Source organism: Salvelinus alpinus, chromosome 17 (assembly GCF_045679555.1).
Source record: "Salvelinus alpinus chromosome 17, SLU_Salpinus.1, whole genome shotgun sequence".
Lineage (NCBI taxonomy): Eukaryota > Metazoa > Chordata > Actinopteri > Salmoniformes > Salmonidae > Salvelinus > Salvelinus alpinus.
The window spans coordinates 29,774,457-29,795,305 of NC_092102.1; the positions used below are offsets into that span (position 1 = coordinate 29,774,457).

The 20,849-nt window shown below is 50.4% G+C and overlaps 1 protein-coding gene across 1 annotated transcript in view; it reads left to right on the forward strand.

Moving 5' to 3' along the window:
• The first annotated feature begins 582 nt into the window (after positions 1 to 582).
• Positions 583 to 20,849, forward strand: part of celsr3 (cadherin, EGF LAG seven-pass G-type receptor 3) — a 58,064-nt gene continuing 37,797 nt past the window's right edge. Inside the window, exons 1-3 of the mRNA XM_071348467.1 lie at positions 583 to 5,890; positions 11,306 to 11,643; positions 11,874 to 12,162. Coding sequence (XP_071204568.1) covers positions 910 to 5,890; positions 11,306 to 11,643; positions 11,874 to 12,162 — 5,608 coding nt within the window. The 5' untranslated portion in view covers positions 583 to 909. The remainder of the gene's footprint in view (positions 5,891 to 11,305; positions 11,644 to 11,873; positions 12,163 to 20,849) is intronic.

A 20,849-nucleotide genomic window follows, 5' to 3' on the forward strand; every position in this document is an offset into this window, starting at 1 on the left:
AATATATTTGGTCATATCCATATAAATTCATGTTTAACTCAAATAATAAGTGAAGGGTGATGATTATATCGAACGAAAAGCAATGAATAGGGGTTAGCTAGGCTACTGTAAATGACTCATTGATGTTTAGGCAGAGCATGACGTCATGGAGAGGCTCAACTCAGCCAGTTCATCTGGTACATAACATAACTGGTACATAACATAACTGGTACATAACATAGGCCTAACTGTCTTTATAATGTATTAGGTTACGAGTGACAGAACATGCGCAATAATAAACATAATTTGCAGTACTCTCTGTGTTATACTTTAATATTTAATAAAGCATAAATATTTCTAATTATCACCAAAATGGTATTTGTTTTCATATGCTACATGGCTATTAGGTTCTGATATAGGCTATAAGGCTGTAATGTAATTTATTGAGATGGGTTTATTAAAAGATGATTGTGAGATATAGAGTCGCCTTCCAGTTGTGGATATGGCGGCTACGGGTGTAACAGCCCTGCGCGTGGAATAAACCATTCTCTCCTATTTCTGTGAGTAGAGAGGGAGGCGGAGAGCAGCGAGGGGGAGGGGTGTTGAGAGGAGGAGAGTGTAACGCGAGGATGGTAGTACCACGGGGTCTGCTGAGAGCCATGTTGGATATGAATGAAAGGGAGAGATGCTGCACCCCTGACGCCGACAGACCGAGTTCTACCGAACACAGCGAGTAAATGACAACTTCCCGGGCCCAAGGAGAGACGGGGGAGCGCGGGGGAAGGTGTCGAGCGGTGCCGCTGGAGCTGGCGACCTAGCCGGCGACGGAAGAGAGGAAGAGACGCACTCGAAGATAGAGAGCGAGGGAGAGAGAAAGAGAGAGGGGTGAGAGGGAGAAAGGGGGAGAGGAGAAAGGATCTTACCAGACTAATGGCTGCACTGCTACTGGGTTCCTGCCTGCTCTCGCCACTTCTTCTCCACCTGCTCCTCAGCCCTTTGTTAGCAGTTATCCCGGCGAAGGCAGCAGGGCCCTGCCGCTGGAGCCCGGGACCCTGCCCTGAGACACCTAGCCATCCCGGGGAAGCTGGGGTCTTGGCGAGCAACAGCGGCTCGGTGATTCGCCCCAGGTGGACGTTACAGCGGTTCCCATCTGGACCAGAATGCCCAGTGTGGAGTCTTTTTATATGGCACGGAGCGCACGGAGACCCTTTTGGACCCGTGTGCACGGAAGAAAGGGGGGCGACAGGGGCGTGGAATGGAGACATGCTTCCCGACCCTGCAGGTATGAGCAGGAGCAGCAGTGGGGAGAGGGGCGTTGTTTCACCTGTTTTCTCTTCCCCTGTTCAAAATGGCAAAATGCGGTTTGTACAAAGGACTAGAGTGTGCGCGCGGTTACCATCCTGTCTGCTGCTCTCCAAACCCGACACCAGGAGAGTCTTTGTGCGCGGCCACCACCGGGGACCTGATAGCGAGGCGTTCGAGATAGCTAGGGACGTGAGAGGGGCTTCTGAAAGGTGTAGAAGGCCTCTCCACCAGCCACTTTCTCCAACACAGCACATATATATAGCTAAGCAACCACCTGGACAGGTGGGTGTGGGCCAGAGGATGGACAGAGAGAAGGCACAAGTCAACAATCACGTAAACGCAAATGATCCGGATGATGATTTTGCCTCTGTTTATCTAACAGCCAAGCCTAAAGTGCGGGCTGCTCCTCCACAGAAATTATCAGTGGTGGCAGGCCGAGAACAGACCTCTCAATCCCGTGTAGAGAGCAAGGGGTTACCCTGGGGGTCTCTCCCCGTAACGAGGTGTTGTGGTTTGCAGCAGATGGATGTGGGGGGAGGACCTTCAGCCAGCGTTATTAGACCTAGGGGGAGCATAGCAGGGAGTAATGTCAACATCCAATTTCCCCCCACCACAAATATTACGGATAGTCTCTGTTTTCTATCTAACGGTAGGCATACCGCTAATGAAAACATACATTCACTTAGCTCTACAAACTCGTTTTCCTTATTCCATGACGACATACAGGCAGCAGAATTGTCTGTTCGAGCCACTAATCCTAACCCTCAGTCTGAGCCAGCTCACAGTGAGTCAGCTCTCGTCACGCCTGTAATATCTTCCATCACCGATTACACTATATCATTCTCGGCACACGCCCGTGCAATTAAGTCTGGTGTTACTCACAGGGATATCGTTACCACAACCCCTTTATCATTCTCCATCGAGCTCAACCTGACTAAACGGGATGATGACTCAGACTCACATTCCCGGCCACGAGCTAGCCCCCACCACACTACCCGTTCTCAGCACATGAGTTCAGCACCACAGGCACTGTGGACAGCTCCCATGAAAACCTTTACACAGGATTCCCAAAGTAAACACGCAGATTTGGCTCACCACTTTCAGACAATCTTTTTCGGGAGTGTTCACAACGTCAATAGCAATAACAACATCAGAAATGACAACCAGAACCACAACAACAATAGCAACGAGGAGAACAAAGAGGAGAATGTTCTAACGAATGACGAAAGTAACGATGCCGATAGTAGACATGTGTCGGGGGATCTGAGTGGACCCTGCTCCCAGACACAGCAGGGCTCGTTCCCGGAAGAGTGCCTCCACGCTGCGTGTGCTGTCGACAGCTTAACCACTGTACAGGGGGGCACGCGCACGCAATTAAAATCCAGTAAACTGGTGCCGTTACAACAAGAAGGTGTCAGTCTGCGAGAGAGGCATATGGGGGTCGAGGTTGAAGAGGGGTCTGGGGAAGGAGAATTACAGGTGGGGGAGGGACAGGCCAGAGAGCCGTGGAGAGAGGAAGTGGAGGAGTGGGAGTCAGAAGGAATAACAAAGAGAGCCACAGCCCAAACAGATATAACTGGAGAGGGAGAGGGAGGAAAGGGTCAGGAGAGGGCCAGGCACACACAGGCACAGAGTGGAACAGGAGGAGGGGTGAACAAAGAGTGGGAGGGGGGTGAAAGCACACAGGGAGAGTGGGAAGAAGAGGAGGAAAGGCACAGTTCCAGGGGAGAGAGAAGCCTGGAAAGGCACATAGTGAAAGATGGAGGTGAGGAGGACAGAGAGAAAGAGGTTTTGGTGGTGGGACGTGTTCGCCGTGCTGCCAACAGACACCCTCACTTCTCCCTGTATAACTTCCAGGTGCAGGTACCAGAGAACCAGCCCCCAGGCACCTCAGTCATAGCCATTTCAGCCACAGACCCAGACTCAGGTGACGCAGGCATGCTCAGCTACACCATGGCCCCTCTCATGAACAGCAGATCAACTGACTACTTCCACATTGACCCCGACACAGGCCTCATCACCACCTCCCAGGTGCTGGACAGGGAGCACATGGACCTGCATTACTTCCGGGTCACAGCGTCAGACCACGGCTCTCCACGCCTCTCTGGCACCACCATGGTGGCCATCACCGTGGCCGACCGCAATGACCACTCGCCCATTTTTGAGCATGCAGAGTACCGGGAGACCATCCGGGAGAACGTGGAAGAGGGTTACCCCATCCTGCAGCTCCGAGCCACTGACCTGGATGCCCCGTCCAACGCCAACATCCGCTACCGCTTCATAGGAGACACCGCAGCCACCGCCCGCTCCGCTTTCGAGATCGACCCCCGCTCAGGGCTGATCACTACGCGGGGGGCAGTCGACAGGGAGACCAACGAGCGTTACACCCTCCACGTGGAGGCCAGTGACCAGGGAAAGGAGCCCGGGCCGCGCTCAGCCACCGTTAAGGTCTTCATCACGGTGCTGGACGAGAACGACAACGTTCCCCAGTTCAGCGAGAAGCGCTATGTGGTGGCGGTCAGGGAGGATGTCCGGCCCCACTCGGAGATCTTGAGGGTAAGTGCTACGGACTATGATAAGGATGGCAATGCGGCCGTCCACTACAACATCATCAGTGGGAACAGCCGGGGCCAGTTCAACATCGACAGTGTGACGGGGGAGATCCAGGTAGTTGCCCCTCTGGACTTCGAGGCAGAGAGGGAATACACTCTGAGGGTACGGGCCCAGGACAACGGCCGGCCGCCCCTCTCCAACAATACAGGTATCATCAGCGTGCAGGTGACCGACGTCAACGACAACCCTCCCATCTTCGTTTCCACACCGTTCCAGGCATCAGTGCTGGAGAGCGCCCCCGTGGGCAGCTCCATCCTCCACATCCAGGCCATCGACACCGACTCTGGGGACAATGCCCGTCTGGAGTACAGGCTGACTGGCACTAGCCCTGACATGCCCTTTACCATCAACTCTGCCACCGGCTGGGTGACGGTCAGCTCGGCTCTGGACCGAGAGTCTGTAGAACACTTCTTCTTTGGGGTGGATGCCAGAGACTATGGCGTCCCACCTCTCTCTGCCACAGCCAGCGTGACCATAACAGTGATGGACGTCAATGACAACAGGCCAGAGTTTCTGCAGAAAGAGTACTTTGTGAGGCTTAATGAGGACGCGGCCGTGGGCACCAGTGTGGTCGTTGTGACCGCGGTCGATCGTGATGTCAACAGTGCGGTCACCTATCAGATCACGGGGGGCAACACGCGTAACCGCTTTGCCATAAGCACAGCCGGAGGGTCGGGGATGGTCTCCCTAGCGCTGCCACTCGACTACAAACAGGAACGGCGCTACGTTCTGACTGTGACCGCCTCAGACCGCACACTACACGACACGTGCCAGGTCCACGTCAACATCACGGATGCCAACACGCACCGGCCTGTATTCCAGAGCGCTCACTACTCAGTGTCTGTGAACGAGGATCGGCCGCCGGGCAGCACGGTCGTGGTCATCAGTGCCACGGATGATGACGTCGGTGAGAACGCTCGCATCACCTACTTCTTGGAGGACAACATCCCCCAGTTCCGCATCGACCCGTCCAGCGGAGCCATCACCCTGCAGGCCGAGCTGGACTACGAAGACCAGATGACCTACACTCTAGCCATCACCGCCCGGGACAACGGCATCCCACAGAAGTCTGACACCACCTACGTAGAGGTGAATGTGAACGATGTGAATGACAACGCACCACAGTTCCTCAGCCCCAGGTACCAGGGCACCGTCAGTGAAGACGCACCACCCTTCACTAGCGTCCTACAGATATCCGCCATGGACCGAGATGCCCACGCCAACGGCCGCGTCCAGTACACCTTCCAGAATGGGGAGGACGGCGACGGTGACTTCACCATCGAGCCCACATCGGGCATTGTACGCACGGTCCGTCGTCTGGACCGCGAGAGTGTTCCCTTCTATGAGCTGACGGCGTACGCAGTGGACCGTGGGTTGCCTCCACAGCGGACTCCCGTCCACATCCAGGTGACAGTTCTCGATGTCAATGACAACGCGCCCGTGTTCCCAGCGGACGACTTTGAGGTTCTAGTGAAGGAGAACAGCGCTGTGGGGTCAGTGGTGGCCCAGATTACAGCCACAGATCCAGACGAGGGGGCCAACGCCCAGATCATGTACCAGATCGTAGAAGGTAACATCCCTGAGATCTTCCAGATGGACATCTTCTCTGGGGAGCTCACCTCCCTCATCGACCTGGACTACGAAGCCCGCTCAGAGTACGTGATCGTGGTCCAGGCCACCTCAGCCCCCCTGGTGAGTCGGGCCACGGTGCGCATCCGGCTGGTGGACCAGAACGACAACCGGCCCCAGCTCCAGGACTTCCAGATTATCTTCAACAACTTTGTGTCCAACCGTTCCAACAGTTTCCCCAGTGGGGGGATCGGACGGGTGCCGGCCCACGACCCGGACGTGAGCGACCGTCTCTACTACACTATCGACCGGGGCAACGAGCTGCACCTGCTGCTTCTCAACCACAGCAGCGGGGAGATCCGGCTGAGCCGCAAGCTGGACAACAACAGAGCCTTGGTGGCCCCCATGCTCATCACTGTCACAGGTGAGCCAGAGAGAGAGAGAGTGTGGCTGGATGTGTAGAGAGGGACGGGGACAGAGAGATTTGTGTGTGAAAGAGTGTGTGGTTTGTGTGTGTGTGTGGGACAGAAAGAGTGTGTGTGTGGGACAGAAAGAGTGTGTGGTGTGTGTCTGTGTGTGTGTGTGTGTGTGGGACAGAAAGAGTGTGTGGTTTGTGTGTGTGTGTGTGTGTGGGACAGAAAGAGTGTGTGGTTTGTGTGTGTGTGTGTGTGTGTGGGACAGAAAGAGTGTGTGGTGTGTGTGTGTGTGTGTGTGTGGGACAGAAAGAGTGTGTGGTTTGTGTGTGTGTGTGGGACAGAAAGAGTGTGTGGAAGGGCTGGTCAGAAAATGTGAATGACTGAGCGCTAAAGGGGCATTTCAAATACTTAGGCTCTTGTTCCATGATTTATGTATTTGTATTGAGATAAATAAGGCAAAATGTGGCATGGTATGATAAACTGCCTGGTGACGATGGTTTATGATTTATTTTACTGTACAACCGTCATGCATTTCTAGTTTGTTAATAAATAGGTTTTATATGGGCAGTGTTTTTGTGTGAGCTGGCCTATTTACAGAGCTTTTATTCCAATTGCATTGTGGGTGCTTAATGCCTATTTGTGTGTGATTTTGAATACGAGTGTGTGTTTGTTTGTCTATCTGTGTTTGTTTGTTTGTCTGTGTATGTTTGCGTGATCGTATGTGCGTGTGTGTTTGTGCATCTCTCTTTCTCCCTCTCTCCCTGTCCCTTTCAATTTTCCCTCTGCAGTAGGAGTCTCTGTTCATCGTTTCCCTCCCTCCATTTCGCCCTCCCTCCGTCTCTCCCACACTCAGCCTTTCTCAGCCTCTCTCTGCCCACTCCTCTCCTCCAGGGCTGGAGTGTTATGAGATTATAATGAAATACAGTCAGTCTGAGAGCAAGTCTGTCAGATTCATTGTATATGCTGCTGTCTGTGTCTGCCTGGCTCCCCTCCCCTCTCCTCCCCTCCCTTCACATTCTCTCTCTCTCTCTCTGCTCACGCTCTCTCTCTCATGCTCTCTGTCTCTCGCTCTATCTCTCTGTCTCTCATGGGCTCTCTGTATCACTCTCTTTTCTCTCTCTCTCTCTGGGGCTGTGGCTGTCTCTGGTTCTCTCTCGCTTGCTTGGCTTTGACTCGTGCTCTTGTCTAAGACTGGAGAGTGGGGAGATTAAGATGTAATATAGCCAGTCGGTCTAAGATCCCAACAGGACAGCAGGACTCATCTGATATCTGTCTCTGTCCATCTGTCTGTCTTCTTCCCTTGGGACACCAACACAGACCACCACCACTTCCCCTCTTTTGTGTGTGTGTGTGTGTGTGTTTGTTTGTGTGTGTGTGTGAATCTGTGTGCTTGGGTGTGTATCTGTGTTTGTGTGTGTCTATACAGTACATATGGGTGTAGACAGAGATATTTAAACATGAAAGGCAAATAATAGAGATTTGATTTGCACTTTCTATAAAATGTGTGTTGTAAACGTTTACCGTCCAGCATATATAAATGTGTTCTTGACTGGTCATGCAAGGGATGGCCAGATAGTTTGGCACAGTTTACAGTGTTCGTAAAGAGATCCTTTTCTTCCTGCTCCAGCTGTAGGATTTTCTCATTAAATAATCCCTCTGTTAGCAGCCCAAGTGGCGCAGAGGTCTAAGGCACTGCATCGCAGTGCTTAAGACGTCACTACAAACACGGGTTCGATCCCAGGCTGTGTCACAGCTGGCCATGACCAGGAGACCCATGAGGCAGCGCACAATTGGCCCAGCGTCATCCGGGTTAGGGGAGGGTTTGGCCCACTGGGATGTCCTTGTCCCATTGCACTCTAGCGACTCCTTGTGGTGGGCCGGGTGCTTGCAAGCTGACTTGGTCGCCAGTTGTACAGTGTTTCCTCCAACACATAGTTGCGGCTGGCTTCCGGGTTAAGCAAGCAGTGTGTCAAGAACAGTGCGGCTTGGCAGGGTTGTGTTTCGGAGGACGCATGGCTCTCGACCTTCACCTCTCCTGAGTTCATACGGGAGTTGCAGCGATGGGACAAGACTGTAACTACCAATTGGATACCACGAAATTGGGGAGAAAAAGGGGTAAAAGTACAAAAAATAAATAATAATAATATAATCCCTCTGTAATGCACTTTAACCACAATAGACAGCAGGGTCCAATACCCCCTCTCTCTTTCTCCCTCTCTCTTTCTTTCCTCTCCTCTCCTCTCTTAGGATCATCCTTTACTTATTCAACACACACCGATGCATCCTGTAGTAAGTGTGTCCAGGTGTATTTGTGTGTGCAAGCGTAAGGACAGTATAATCAATGTGAGGGAGTGTGTATGCTACAAATAAGTAATTTCCCGTTATATACATACAGTAGTTGTAAACGTGGCGTGGTAGATACGTCTGTACGCCTGGGAAGATAAAACAGATAGATCAGATCACTGAGACTATAAGCATATGTCTGTAAAATGCACTTTTATGCTGATGCCTAATGTGTGTGTAAAGTGATCGTGTGTGTGTGTGTATCCATGTATGTGGTTTAATGGGAGATTAGACACTGTGTTGTTAAGATGCAGTATAAGCCTGCAGAGAGCTCTTTGACTGTGTGGCTTATTCCGTTCTACTTTGCACTGAGAATAATGAGTGTTCAGACCTCAGGGGGAGAAGGGATTTTAAAACAAACAGAGCACAGAAATCATCTGTCAGACCACTGCCTGTAGTGTGCATGTGTGTGTCTGTTCACACGAGCAAGATTGTGAATGAATGCAGGCTATGGATGTGTTTCTTTCTGTAGTTGTGTGTGTGTGGTTGTGTGTGTGTGTGTGTGGTTGTGTGTGTGTTTCCGTGTGTGGGAGTCTGAGCCACATTGTGTGTTCATAATTTAACCATCCTGGGGACCTACACTTGTTATTTCTAGGTGACTCTGCATGCCCAAAACAATTTCCATCCATTTGAAAAGGCCAACACTTGTTCAGTCTCCCCTGATATGACTGGAGGGAAAGGGAGCTGTGTGTGTACATGAAATGAAAGTTGTTCCCGTCTCGCAGCAGGTTCAGGTTTGGCTGAAGTGACAGAGGAGCAAGGCAAGGCTCCATCTCTTTAAAAGGGTTTGGGCATGTACTGCATAGCTACTGACGTGGGTAGCAGGCAGCTTGCTATTTCCAGCCCTAGGTTTAGGAAAGGAAGCATTGCTTATATCTAGGAGGCGGTAAAACTATATTAGCCAAGTGTACCTGGAGTAGCCCCTCTCAACCCAGCAGACCTAAAACACCACTCCTCCGTTTGAAGTGTGGAGTCATGACACGAAAACATGGATAGGAGCAAAAAGAAGCCCACAAAGTGTTATTTACAAACGCTTGTTTTCCCCTCAGTGCTAAAGATGCTAAAATAACCTCCATTTATGCTTTGGGGAGGGTTATAAAAGTTTATAGCTAGAAAGGTAGCTTAGCCTCAGAGGGCCAGTAGCTACATGCATTAGGTCTGGGTTGTGTTGTACTCTGTGTAGCTACAATACCTGCTTCAGAGTGAGTTAGCTACTAGCTGCTAGCTGGGTTCTATTATTGTGCTGTATGTACAGTATCTGTTCCTAAGTTATTGCTGATTGCTCAGTTATATTGTACTGTATGTAGCCTACCTGCTCCCGACTTAGCTAGCTGCTAGGTGGATTAGCCTATATTGTAGCTCATTGTGTGTACCTGTTTCTGAGTTAGCTATGTAGCTGCTAGCTGGAAATAAGCCAGGCAAGGGGTGCAAATCACAAAAGATTACCTCCTTGACTACGATCCATGTCTCATTACAAGAAAAAAAGTAATTAGATATTCATTTTTGCAAGTTATTTTGCCTGAGCAGTATTCCCTATTTTGTATTCTGTGTTGACATTTCCTTTTTCTTTTTACAATGAGAGAAATTCTCCACTGTTTTTCCCCATATTATTTCTTGAACATGAAGAATCATATTTTGGTTTGAGCCTTCCTCTCATAATCCTAGTCGACCCCCTGGCTGTTCATTTATTAGTGCCTGGTGTGTGTGTGTGTGTGTGTGGGTGTGGGTGTGGGTGTGTGTGTGTGTGTGTGTGTGTGTGTGTGTGTGTGTGTGTGTGTGTGTGTGTGTGTGTGCGTGTGTGATGTGAGCGTGTGTGAGGTCAGTAGGGAGTCAGCCTCCTCATAATCCTGTAATCAAACCAGCTGCCACCGCTCCCCTCCCCCCACAATGTCAACATCCTCATTCTGTCTCCTTTCTCTCAGTAGCTCCACAGACCCTCACTCTCTCCTGTCTCTCAGTAGCTCCACAGACCCTCACTCTCTCCTGTCTCTCAGTAGCTCCACAGACCCTCACTCTCTTCTGTCTCTCAGTAGCTCCACAGACCCTCACTCTCTCCTGTCTCTCAGTAGCTCCACAAACCCTCACTCTCTCCTGTCTCTCAGTAGCTCCACAGACCCTCACTCTCTCCTGTCTCTCAGTAGCTCCACAGACCCTCACTCTCTCCTGTCTCTCAGTAGCGCCACAGACCCTCACTCTCTCCTGTCTCTCAGTAGCTCCACAGACCCTCACTCTCTCCTGTCTCTTAGTAGCTCCACAGACCCTCACTCTCTCCTGTCTCTCAGTAGCTCCACCGACCCTCACTCTCTCCTGTCTCTCAGTAGCTCCACAGACCCTCACTCTCTCCTGTCTCTCAGTAGCTCCACAGACCCTCACTCTCTTCTGTCTCTCAGTAGCTCCACAGACCCTCACTCTCTCCTGTCTCTCAGTAGCTCCACAGACCCTCACTCTCTCCTGTCTCTCAGTAGCTCCACAGACCCTCACTCTCTCCTGTCTCTCAGTAGCTCCACCGACCCTCACTCTCTCCTGTCTCTCAGTAGCTCCACCGACCCTCACTCTCTCCTGTCTCTCAGTAGCTCCACCGACCCTTACTCTCTCCTGCCTCTCCTGTCTCTCAGTAGCTCCACCGACCCTCACTCTCTCCTGTCTCTCAGTAGCTCCACCGACCCTCACTCTCTCCTGTCTCTCAGTAGCTCCACCGACACTCACTCTCTCCTGCCTCTCCTGTCTCTCAGTAGCTCCACCGACCCTCACTCTCTCCTGTCTCTCAGTAGCTCCACCGACCCTCACTCTCTCCTGTCTCTCAGTAGCTCCACCGACCCTCACTCTCTCCTGTCTCTCCTGTCTCTCAGTAGCTCCACCGACCCTCACTCTCTCCTGTCTCTCAGTAGCTCCACCGACCCTCACTCTCTCCTGTCTCTCCTGTCTCTCAGTAGCTCCACCGACCCTCACTCTCTCCTACTTTCCTATTTGTCCTGTAGTACTCCACACTACCAAGCTCTTCATGCTACCTAAATATGTGTATCTCTACAGATTGACATAGCAACCTCACCCCCCTCTCCCTCTCTCCCCCTCTCTCTCAGACGGAGTCCACAGTATCTCGGCCCAGTGCGTTCTTCGAGTGCTCATCATCACAGAGGACATGTTGAGCAGCAGCGTGACAGTGCGCCTCCAAAACATGTCCCAGGAGCACTTCCTGTCCCCACTGCTGGGTCACTTCCTGGAGGGGGTGTCGGCGGTGCTGTCCATCCCTCCGGAGGATGTTTTTGTATTTAACATCCAGCCGGACGGCGAGACAGGGGGCATCCTGAACGTCAGTTTCACCGCTGCGCTGCCCGGGGGTAACTTTTTACCCTCAGAGGCCCTGGAAGAGCAACTCTACCTCAACCGTCCGCACCTCACCTCCTTGGCAAAGATGGAGGTACGGGAGGCGGAAGAACAGACAGATCAACTCAGAAACACAGATAGCATTAGACATATTACGCATCAAGATACATAGATGTACGCACTGAACACACACACTTACAAGAGTACATTTTACTCATGGACGGACACGCACACACACACACACACGCTCTCTTTCACTCTCACGCTTTTCCCAACCCGTCCACTGAATTGAAACTATCTGTGTGTGTGTGTGTTGTAAAACAGGTGCTCCCGTTCGATGACAACGTGTGTCTGCGGGAGCCGTGTCAGAACTACATGAAGTGCATCTCGGTGCTTCGCTTCAACAGCTCTGCTCCCTTTATCTCCTCTCCCTCCGTCCTGTTCCGGCCCATCCACCCCATCGCCGGGCTGCGCTGCCGCTGCCCCGCAGGCTTCACTGGGGACTACTGCGAGACTGAGATCAACCTGTGTTACTCCAACCCCTGTCTCAACGGAGGAGTGTGTGCTCGCAGGGAGGGAGGCTACACCTGTATCTGCAGAGAAGACTACACAGGTAGACTACACAGCTAATAGGTGTTTAGTCACTGCGTGTGTTTGTGTGTGTGTGTGTGTGTGTGTGTGTGTGTGTGTGTGTGTGTGTGTGTGTGTGTGTGTGTGTGTGTGTGTGTGTGTGTGTGTGTGTGTGTGTGTGTGTGTGTGTGTGTGTGTGTGTGTGTGTGTGTGTGTGTGTGTGTGTGTGTGTGTGTATGCTTATGTCTGATGCACATTTTGTGTGACATTTCTGACTATTTATGAAAAATGTGTGTGTTTGTTCCTGTGAGTGAGTCTCTGGAAACAGAGTAGTGTTATGTCCTCACAAGGACACAGGACTAGACGTGTTTCCCATCCCTCCTCCTTTCCCCTGGGAATAGCTGCAATACTGTCTTATGGTGGAAGTGATGGAGGATAGATGCCATGAATATGTTAGAGGTGTTTCATATTCTCTTTCATTTCAGATCAAAAAAGCTTGGGGTGAACCAGCACTTATCTTTCAGAAGTGAGAAGGAGCCTTAAGCGCTGTTCAAACTCTTACAGAGAGAGAAGTTAGAGACTAAAGGAGAGAGGGAGAACTAGAAAGAGGGTGAGAGAGATACGGGGAATGAAGAAAGCGATCGCAACGATGAATAGAAAATAGAGACTGATGGGAAATAGAGAGGAGGGTTTTGCGGATTTTCTGTATTACCTGTGTTTGTATGAAATCTCACTGTGTTGTTTCAATGGACTGCAGAGAACTAACACAGGCATTTAATAATGATTCTATAATAGACGGGATGATTCCCATGGAGATAATAAAAGATATGGAGAAAAGAGAACTACTTAGAGTATTTATAGATAAAGGAAAGAGGGGGAGTATAGAGAGGGAGAGATGGAGCAAAGAGTACATTTTCCATTTCCATTTAAGTCATTTAGCAGATGCTCTTATCCAGAGCGACTTATAGCAGTGAGTACATACATTTCCTTACTGGTCCCCCGTGAGAATGGAACCCACAACCCTGATGTTGCAAGCGCCATGCTCTACCCACTGAGCGCCATGCTCTACCCACTGAGCGCCATGCTCTACCCACTGAGCGCCATGCTCTACCAACTGAGCGCCATGCTCTACCAACTGAGCTCCATGCTCTACCAACTGAGCTCCATGCTCTACCAACTAAGCGCCATGCTCTACCAACTGAGCTCCATGCTCTACCAACTGAGCGCCATGCTCTACCAACTGAGCGCCATGCTCTACCAACTGAGCTCCATGCTCTACCAACTGAGCTCCATGCTCTACCAACTGAGCGCCATGCTCTACCAACTGAGCTCCATGCTCTACCAACTAAGCGCCATGCTCTACCAACTGAGCGCCATGCTCTACCAACTGAGCGCCATGCTCTACCAACTGAGCTCCATGCTCTACCAACTAAGCGCCATGCTCTACCAACTGAGCTCCATGCTCTACCAACTGAGCGCCATGCTCTACCAACTGAGCTCCATGCTCTACCAACTGAGCGCCATGCTCTACCAACTGAGCGCCATGCTCTACCAACTGAGCTCCATGCTCTACCAACTGAGCTCCATGCTCTACCAACTGAGCGCCATGCTCTACCAACTGAGCTCCATGCTCTACCAACTGAGCTCCATGCTCTACCAACTGAGCTCCATGCTCTACCAACTGAGCTCCATGCTCTACCAACTGAGCTCCATGCTCTACCAACTGAGCTCCATGCTCTACCAACTGAGCTCCATGCTCTACCAACTGAGCTCCATGCTCTACCAACTGAGCGCCATGCTCTACCAACTGAGCTCCATGCTCTACCAACTGAGCTCCATGCTCTACCAACTGAGCTCCATGCTCTACCAACTGAGCGCCATGCTCTACCAACTGAGCTCCATGCTCTACCGAGCGCCATGCTCTACCAACTGAGCTCCATGGGAAAAGGGGGACTAAAGGGAGTGGGAGGGGCTAAGCTAGGAAGAAGAAAGGGAAGCATCAGAGGCAGAGAGAGGAGAACTAGGCAGAGAAAAAGAGAGAGGGACTAATGTACAGAGAGAAAGAGAGGTAAGGAGGTAGAGAGAGAAAAAGAGAGAGCGGGATGTAGAGAGAGAACAGGGAAGGAAGGAGGTAAAGATGGAGAGAGAGGGAAGGAGGTAGAAAAAGAGAGCGAAAGAGTCAGAGGAGGTAGAGAAGGAAGGAGATAGAGCGATGGCCTCTGGGGATGTACCATGTGTGGGAGGGAAGGAGGGGTAGGTTGAGGAGCCGTAGGGGAAGCGATGGCGTTAATGAATAAAACATCCCATGAATGAAGGGGTGTGAATGCATTAGCTTGAGATACAGAGAGAATGGGGAAGGGAGGAGAAAATAAGAAGCAGGGGAAATAAGAAGCAACGATAGGGATGAAGGGCAATAGGAAGATAGTTTTAAGAATGTGCAGGCATAGGGATGGAGAGAATGAGGGAGGAAGAGAGGAAAAGGGGAAGTCAGGATGGACAGGGAGTGTGGAGAAGAAAAGAGGGAGAGGGGGAAGAGGACAGAAATAGTGCTCCGTTTGTCCAGAATAAAGAGAATAGAGAAGCACCGGTAGAATGTAGAGTCGTTTTTTATAACAAGAGCATAAGTGTCTTGTTATCTATCTTAGGGAAAGCTTTTGTACAGTAATTGCTCCATTTCTATGTAAGTCTATGGAGAATATGAATGTAGAAGCTAAACTGTGCTCCCTATCGGTTTGAGTGGGCCTTCAGTGTGTTGAGTGAGCGCAGAGTTGTACACCAAACAATTATAGGAGAGTCAGTGAAGTGAAAATAATAGGATCTTCTGTTCTTTGCCAGGGCAACATGGACTCAGTGGTAGACATAACATAGTAAATGTAAATCTGGGCGACTCCAATTACATTTACATTTACATTTAAGTAATTTAGCAGACGCTCTTATCCAGAGCGACTTACAAATTGGTGCATTCACCTTATGATATCCAGTGGAACAACCACTTTACAATAGTGCATCTAACTCTTTTAAGGGGGGGGGGGGTTAGAAGGATTACTTTATCCTATCCTAGGTATTCCTTAAAGAGGTGGGGTTTCAGGTGTCTCCGGAAGGTGGTGATTGACTCCGCTGACCTGGCGTCGTGAGGGAGTTTGTTCCACCATTGGGGTGCCAGAGCAGCGAACAGTTTTGACTGGGCTGAGCGGGAACTGTACTTCCTCAGAGGTAGGGAGGCGAGCAGGCCAGAGGTGGATGAACGCAGTGCCCTTGTTTGGGTGTAGGGCCTGATCAGAGCCTGAAGGTACGGAGGTGCCGTTCCCCTCACAGCTCCGTAGGCAAGCACCATGGTCTTGTAGCGGATGCGAGCTTCAACTGGAAGCCAGTGGAGAGAGCGGAGGAGCGGGGTGACGTGAGAGAACTTGGGAAAGTTGAACACCAGACGGGCTGCGGCGTTCTGGATGAGTTGTAGGGGTTTAATGGCACAGGCAGGGAGCCCAGCCAACAGCGAGTTGCAGTAATCCAGACGGGAGATGACAAGTGCCTGGATTAGGACCTGCGCCGCTTCCTGCGTGAGGCAGGGTCGTACTCTGCGAATGTTGTAGAGCATGAACCTACAGGAACGGGTCACCGCCTTGATGTTAGTTGAGAACGACAGGGTGTTGTCCAGGATCACGCCAAGGTTCTTAGCACTCTGGGAGGAGGACACAATGGAGTTGTCAACCGTGATGGTGAGATCATGGAACGGGCAGTCCTTCCCCGGGAGGAAGAGCAGCTCCGTCTTGCCGAGGTTCAGCTTGAGGTGGTGATCCGTCATCCACACTGATATGTCTGCCAGACATGCAGAGATGCGATTCACCACCTGGTTATCAGAGGGGGGAAAGGAGAAGATTAATTGTGTGTCGTCTGCATAGCAATGATAGGAGAGACCATGTGAGGATATGACAGAGCCAAGTGACTTGGTGTATAGCGAGAATAGGAGAGGGCCTAGAACAGAGCCCTGGGGGACACCAGTGGTGAGAGCACGTGGTGCGGAGACAGATTCTCGCCACGCCACCTGGTAGGAGCGACCTGTCAGGTAGGACGCAATCCAAGCGTGGGCCGCGCCGGAGATGCCCAGCTCGGAGAGGGTGGAGAGGAGGATCTGATGGTTCACAGTATCAAAGGCAGCCGATAGGTCTAGAAGGATGAGAGCAGAGGAGAGAGAGTTAGCTTTAGCAGTGCGGAGCGCCTCCGTGACACAGAGAAGAGCAGTCTCAGTTGAATGACTAGTCTTGAAACCTGACTGATTTGGATCAAGAAGGTCATTCTGAGAGAGATAGCAGGAGAGCTGGCCAAGGACGGCACGTTCAAGAGTTTTGGAGAGAAAAGAAAGAAGGGATACTGGTCTGTAGTTGTTGACATCGGAGGGATCGAGTGTAGGTTTTTTCAGAAGGGGTGCAACTCTCGCTCTCTTGAAGACGGAAGGGACGTAGCCAGCGGTCAAGGATGAGTTGATGAGCGAGGTGAGGTAAGGGAGAAGGTCTCCGGAAATGGTCTGGAGAAGAGAGGAGGGGATAGGGTCAAGCGGGCAGGTTGTTGGGCGGCCGGCCGTCACAAGACGCGAGATTTCATCTGGAGAGAGAGGGGAGAAAGAGGTCAAAGCACAGGGTAGGGCAGTGTGAGCAGAACCAGCGGTGTCGTTTGACTTAGCAAACGAGGATCGGATGTCGTCGACCTTCTTTTCAAAATGGTTGACGAAGTCATCAGCAGAGAGGGAGGAGGGGGGAGGAGGGGGAGGAGGATTCAGGAGGGAGGAGAAGGTGGCAAAGAGCTTCCTAGGGTTAGAGGCAGATGCTTGGAATTTAGAGTGGTAGAAATTGGCTTTAGCAGCAGAGACAGAAGAGGAGAATGTAGAGAGGAGGGAGTGAAAGGATGCCAGGTCCGCAGGGAGGCGAGTTTTCCTCCATTTCCGCTCGGCTGCCCGGAGCCCTGTTCTGTGAGCTCGCAATGAGTCGTCGAGCCACGGAGCAGGAGGGGAGGACCGAGCCGGCCTGGAGGATAGGGGACATAGAGAGTCAAAGGATGCAGAAAGGGAGGAGAGGAGGGTTGAGGAGGCAGAATCAGGAGATAGGTTGGAGAAGGTTTGAGCAGAGGGAAGAGATGATAGGATGGAAGAGGAGAGAGTAGCGGGGGAGAGAGAGCGAAGGTTGGGACGGCGCGATACCATCCGAGTAGGGGCAGTGTGGGAAGTGTTGGATGAGAGCGAGAGGGAAAAGGATACAAGGTAGTGGTCGGAGACTTGGAGGGGATTTGCAATGAGATTAGTGGAAGAACAGCATCTAGTGAAGATGAGGTCAAGCGTATTGCCTGCCTTGTGAGTAGGGGGGGAAGGTGAGAGGGTGAGGTCAAAAGAGGAGAGGAGTGGAAAGAAGGAGGCAGAGAGGAATGAGTCAAAGGTAGACGTGGGGAGGTTAAAGTCACCCAGAACTGTGAGAGGTGAGCCATCCTCAGGAAAGGAACTTATCAGGGCGTCAAGCTCATTGATGAACTCTCCAAGGGAACCTGGAGGGCGATAAATGATAAGGATGTTAAGCTTGAAAGGGCTGGTAACTGTGACAGCATGGAATTCAAAGGAGGCGATAGACAGATGGGTCAGGGGAGAAAGAGAGAATGTCCACTTGGGAGAGATGAGGATCCCAGTGCCACCACCCCGCTGACCAGAAGCTCTCGGGGTGTGCGAGAACACGTGGGCAGACGAGGAGAGAGCAGTAGGAGTAGCAGTGTTATCAGTGGTAATCCATGTTTCCGTCAGTGCCAAGAAGTCGAGGGACTGGAGGGAAGCATAGGCTGAGATGAACTCTGCCTTGTTGGCCGCAGATCGGCAGTTCCAGAGGCTGCCTGAGACCTGGAACTCCACGTGGGTCGTGCGCGCTGGGACCACCAGGTTAGAGTAGCAGCGGCCACGCGGTGTGAAGCGTTTGTATGGTCTGTGCAGAGAGGAGAGAACAGGGATAGACAGACACATAGTTGACAGGCTACAGAAGAGGCTACGCTAATGCAAAGGAGATTGGAATGACAAGTGGACTACACGTCTCGAATGTTCAGAAAGTTAAGCTTACGTTGCAAAAAAATCTTATTGACTAAAATGATATAGTACTGCTGGCTGGTGAAATAGGCTAGCTAGCAGTGGCTGCGTTGTTGACTTTGTTTGAAAGTGTAGCTGGCTAGGTAACCTCTAACTGGCTAGGTAACCTCGACAATTACTCTAGACTACACAATTATCTTGGATACAAAGACGGCTATGTAGCCAGCTAAGATCAAACAAATCAAACTGTTGTACTGTAATGAAATGAAATGTAATACTACCTGTAATACTACCTGTGGAGCAAAGCGGAATGCAACTACTCGCTCCAAACCAAACCGGAAGTGCGTATCGTAGAGGGAGAGGCAATAGAAGTGTTGTTTCTTGTATTATTGTCTTTTGTGTCTTTAGAGGACTGCTTCACCTTAATGTCCCCTTTCCCTTTTCTTCTGTCCTTATTTTGTCCCACTTTGTCCCTTCTTTGTCCCTTCTTCTCTTCTGCCAACTAGACACTCCTTGTTAGCTAGCTAGCTTCTTTCAGGAATGAATTAGTATGATATGTTACGTTTAATATGGCATACATTGATTTGTGGATGTCTATCATCCATTTCGTACAATATGTTATGAATTGCAATTTGTACAATATGTTACCAATTAGCAAAACGTATGATATGTTATGTATTCAAATGTGTTGTCTCTAACATCAGCTAGGTGGCTAATGTTAGCTAGGCAAAGGGTTAGGGTTAGGGGTTAAGGTTAGGATCAGGGTTAGGATTAGGATTCAGGTTAAAGGGTTAAGGTTAGGGTTAGAGTTAGGGGAGGGTTAGCTAACATGCTAAGTAGTCGTAGCTAAAAGGAAGTAAGTACTTGCAAATTTGCTAATTAGCTAAAATGCCAAAGTTGTCCGTGATGAGATTCAAACACTCAACCTTCGGGTTGCTAGACGTTTGCTCTGTCTGTCTGTGTGTCTGTCTTTCTGTATCACTAGACAAATAATTCATGATTGTTAATGTCTGTTTATTTATTTTTAATATTAATAAGTTGGTGTGTGTGTGTGTGTGTGTGTGTGTGTGTGTGTGTGTGTGTGTGTGTGTGTGTGTGTGTGTGTGTGTGTGTGTGTGTGTGTGTGAGCATGCAAGTGCCAGAGAGAGAGAAAAATAATGTAAATGGTGGTGGTGGTTTTTGTGTATGTGGTGTGTGTGTGTCTTGGGGGGGGGGGGGGGGGGGGTAGAAAGGAGGGAGAAGGAGGGGTGAAAGTCGTTTAAACTCTTCATGCTTTTAGACACAGAACCCAACCATGTTTTAACACTGCACATCATACCGGGGGGTACAGTCAGCCAGTTTGTGTGTGTGTCAGCGTGGGTGTCCATACACGCATGAGAAAAAGACCAAGGCACTCTGCAGTCTCGCCCACCAAGCACAATCGTCTGCTTGGTGGTTGTTTTAAACCATACCAGTGGCTGCATTCACCATAGTAGTGTCTTGACGCTGAACAAATATTGTACCAACGAGACACCATTAGGCCCGCCATACAAAGGCCTAGCCTGCAGCTCTAACATGATCTGCATGTCTCCATGGACCTCAGCAGGCCTCTAAACTGGGGGCCTGGAGGAGCAGTGTGTCTGCAGGGTGAAGGCAGTTAATCCCCACACTGTGTTTACACCAGTTCATTGATAGGGAGGCTGGCTGGAGCTCTCTAGCTGTGTATTGTACTCAATCTGCTGAGTCTGACTATATGTATATTTTTGCCTGTAGTGATATAGTTTTATTTGCTGGGCATTCAGCAGAGACTACTGCCCACACAAATGGGTTTGCCTGCAGTGACAGTCATATTTTGAGAAATCCTGGCAAAGGAATAGAATGAGGAAATGTTGGTTCATCCCATAGAGAATGATAGAAGCCTCTAGTGAGACTACTGCCCACACAAATGGGTTTGCCTGCAGTTACAGTCATATTTTGAGAAATCCTGGCAAAAGAATTGTATGAGGAAATGTTGGTTTCTCCCATAGAGAATGATAGAAGCCTCTAGTGGCCAAAAGGCTGTTATAGCATGGACAGCACCATTGTGTGCTTCCACCATGCTTCAGACATTTTAAAGTAGATTCTGATGGGTTGTAGCCTCAATGGCGCTGCCCATGCTGTCACAGATGCTATAATGGCACAGATATGAAGATGAGTCCTCTATACATTCTTATGGTTCATCTATACATTTAATACACTACATGACCAAAAGTATGTGGACACCTGCTCGTCGAATATCTCATTCCAAAATTATGGTCATTAATATTGAGATGGTCCTCCCTTTGCTGCTATAACAGCCTCCACTCTTCTGGGGCTTTCCACTACATGATGGAACACTGCTGCAGGGACTTGCTTCCATTCAGCCACAAGAGCATTAGTGAGGTCGGACACTGATGTTGGGTGATTAGGCCTGGGTTGCAGTCGGAGTTCCAATTCATCCCAAATGTGTTCGATGGGGTCGAGGTCAGGGCTTTGTGCAGGCCAGTAAAGTTCTTCCACACCGATATTGACAAACCATTTTTGTATGGACCTCATTTTGTGCACGGGGGCATTGTCATGCTGAAACAATGCCCAAACTGTTGCCACAAAGTTGGAAGCACAGACTCATCTAGAATGTCATTGTATACTGTAGAGTTAAGATTTCCCTTCACTGGAACTAT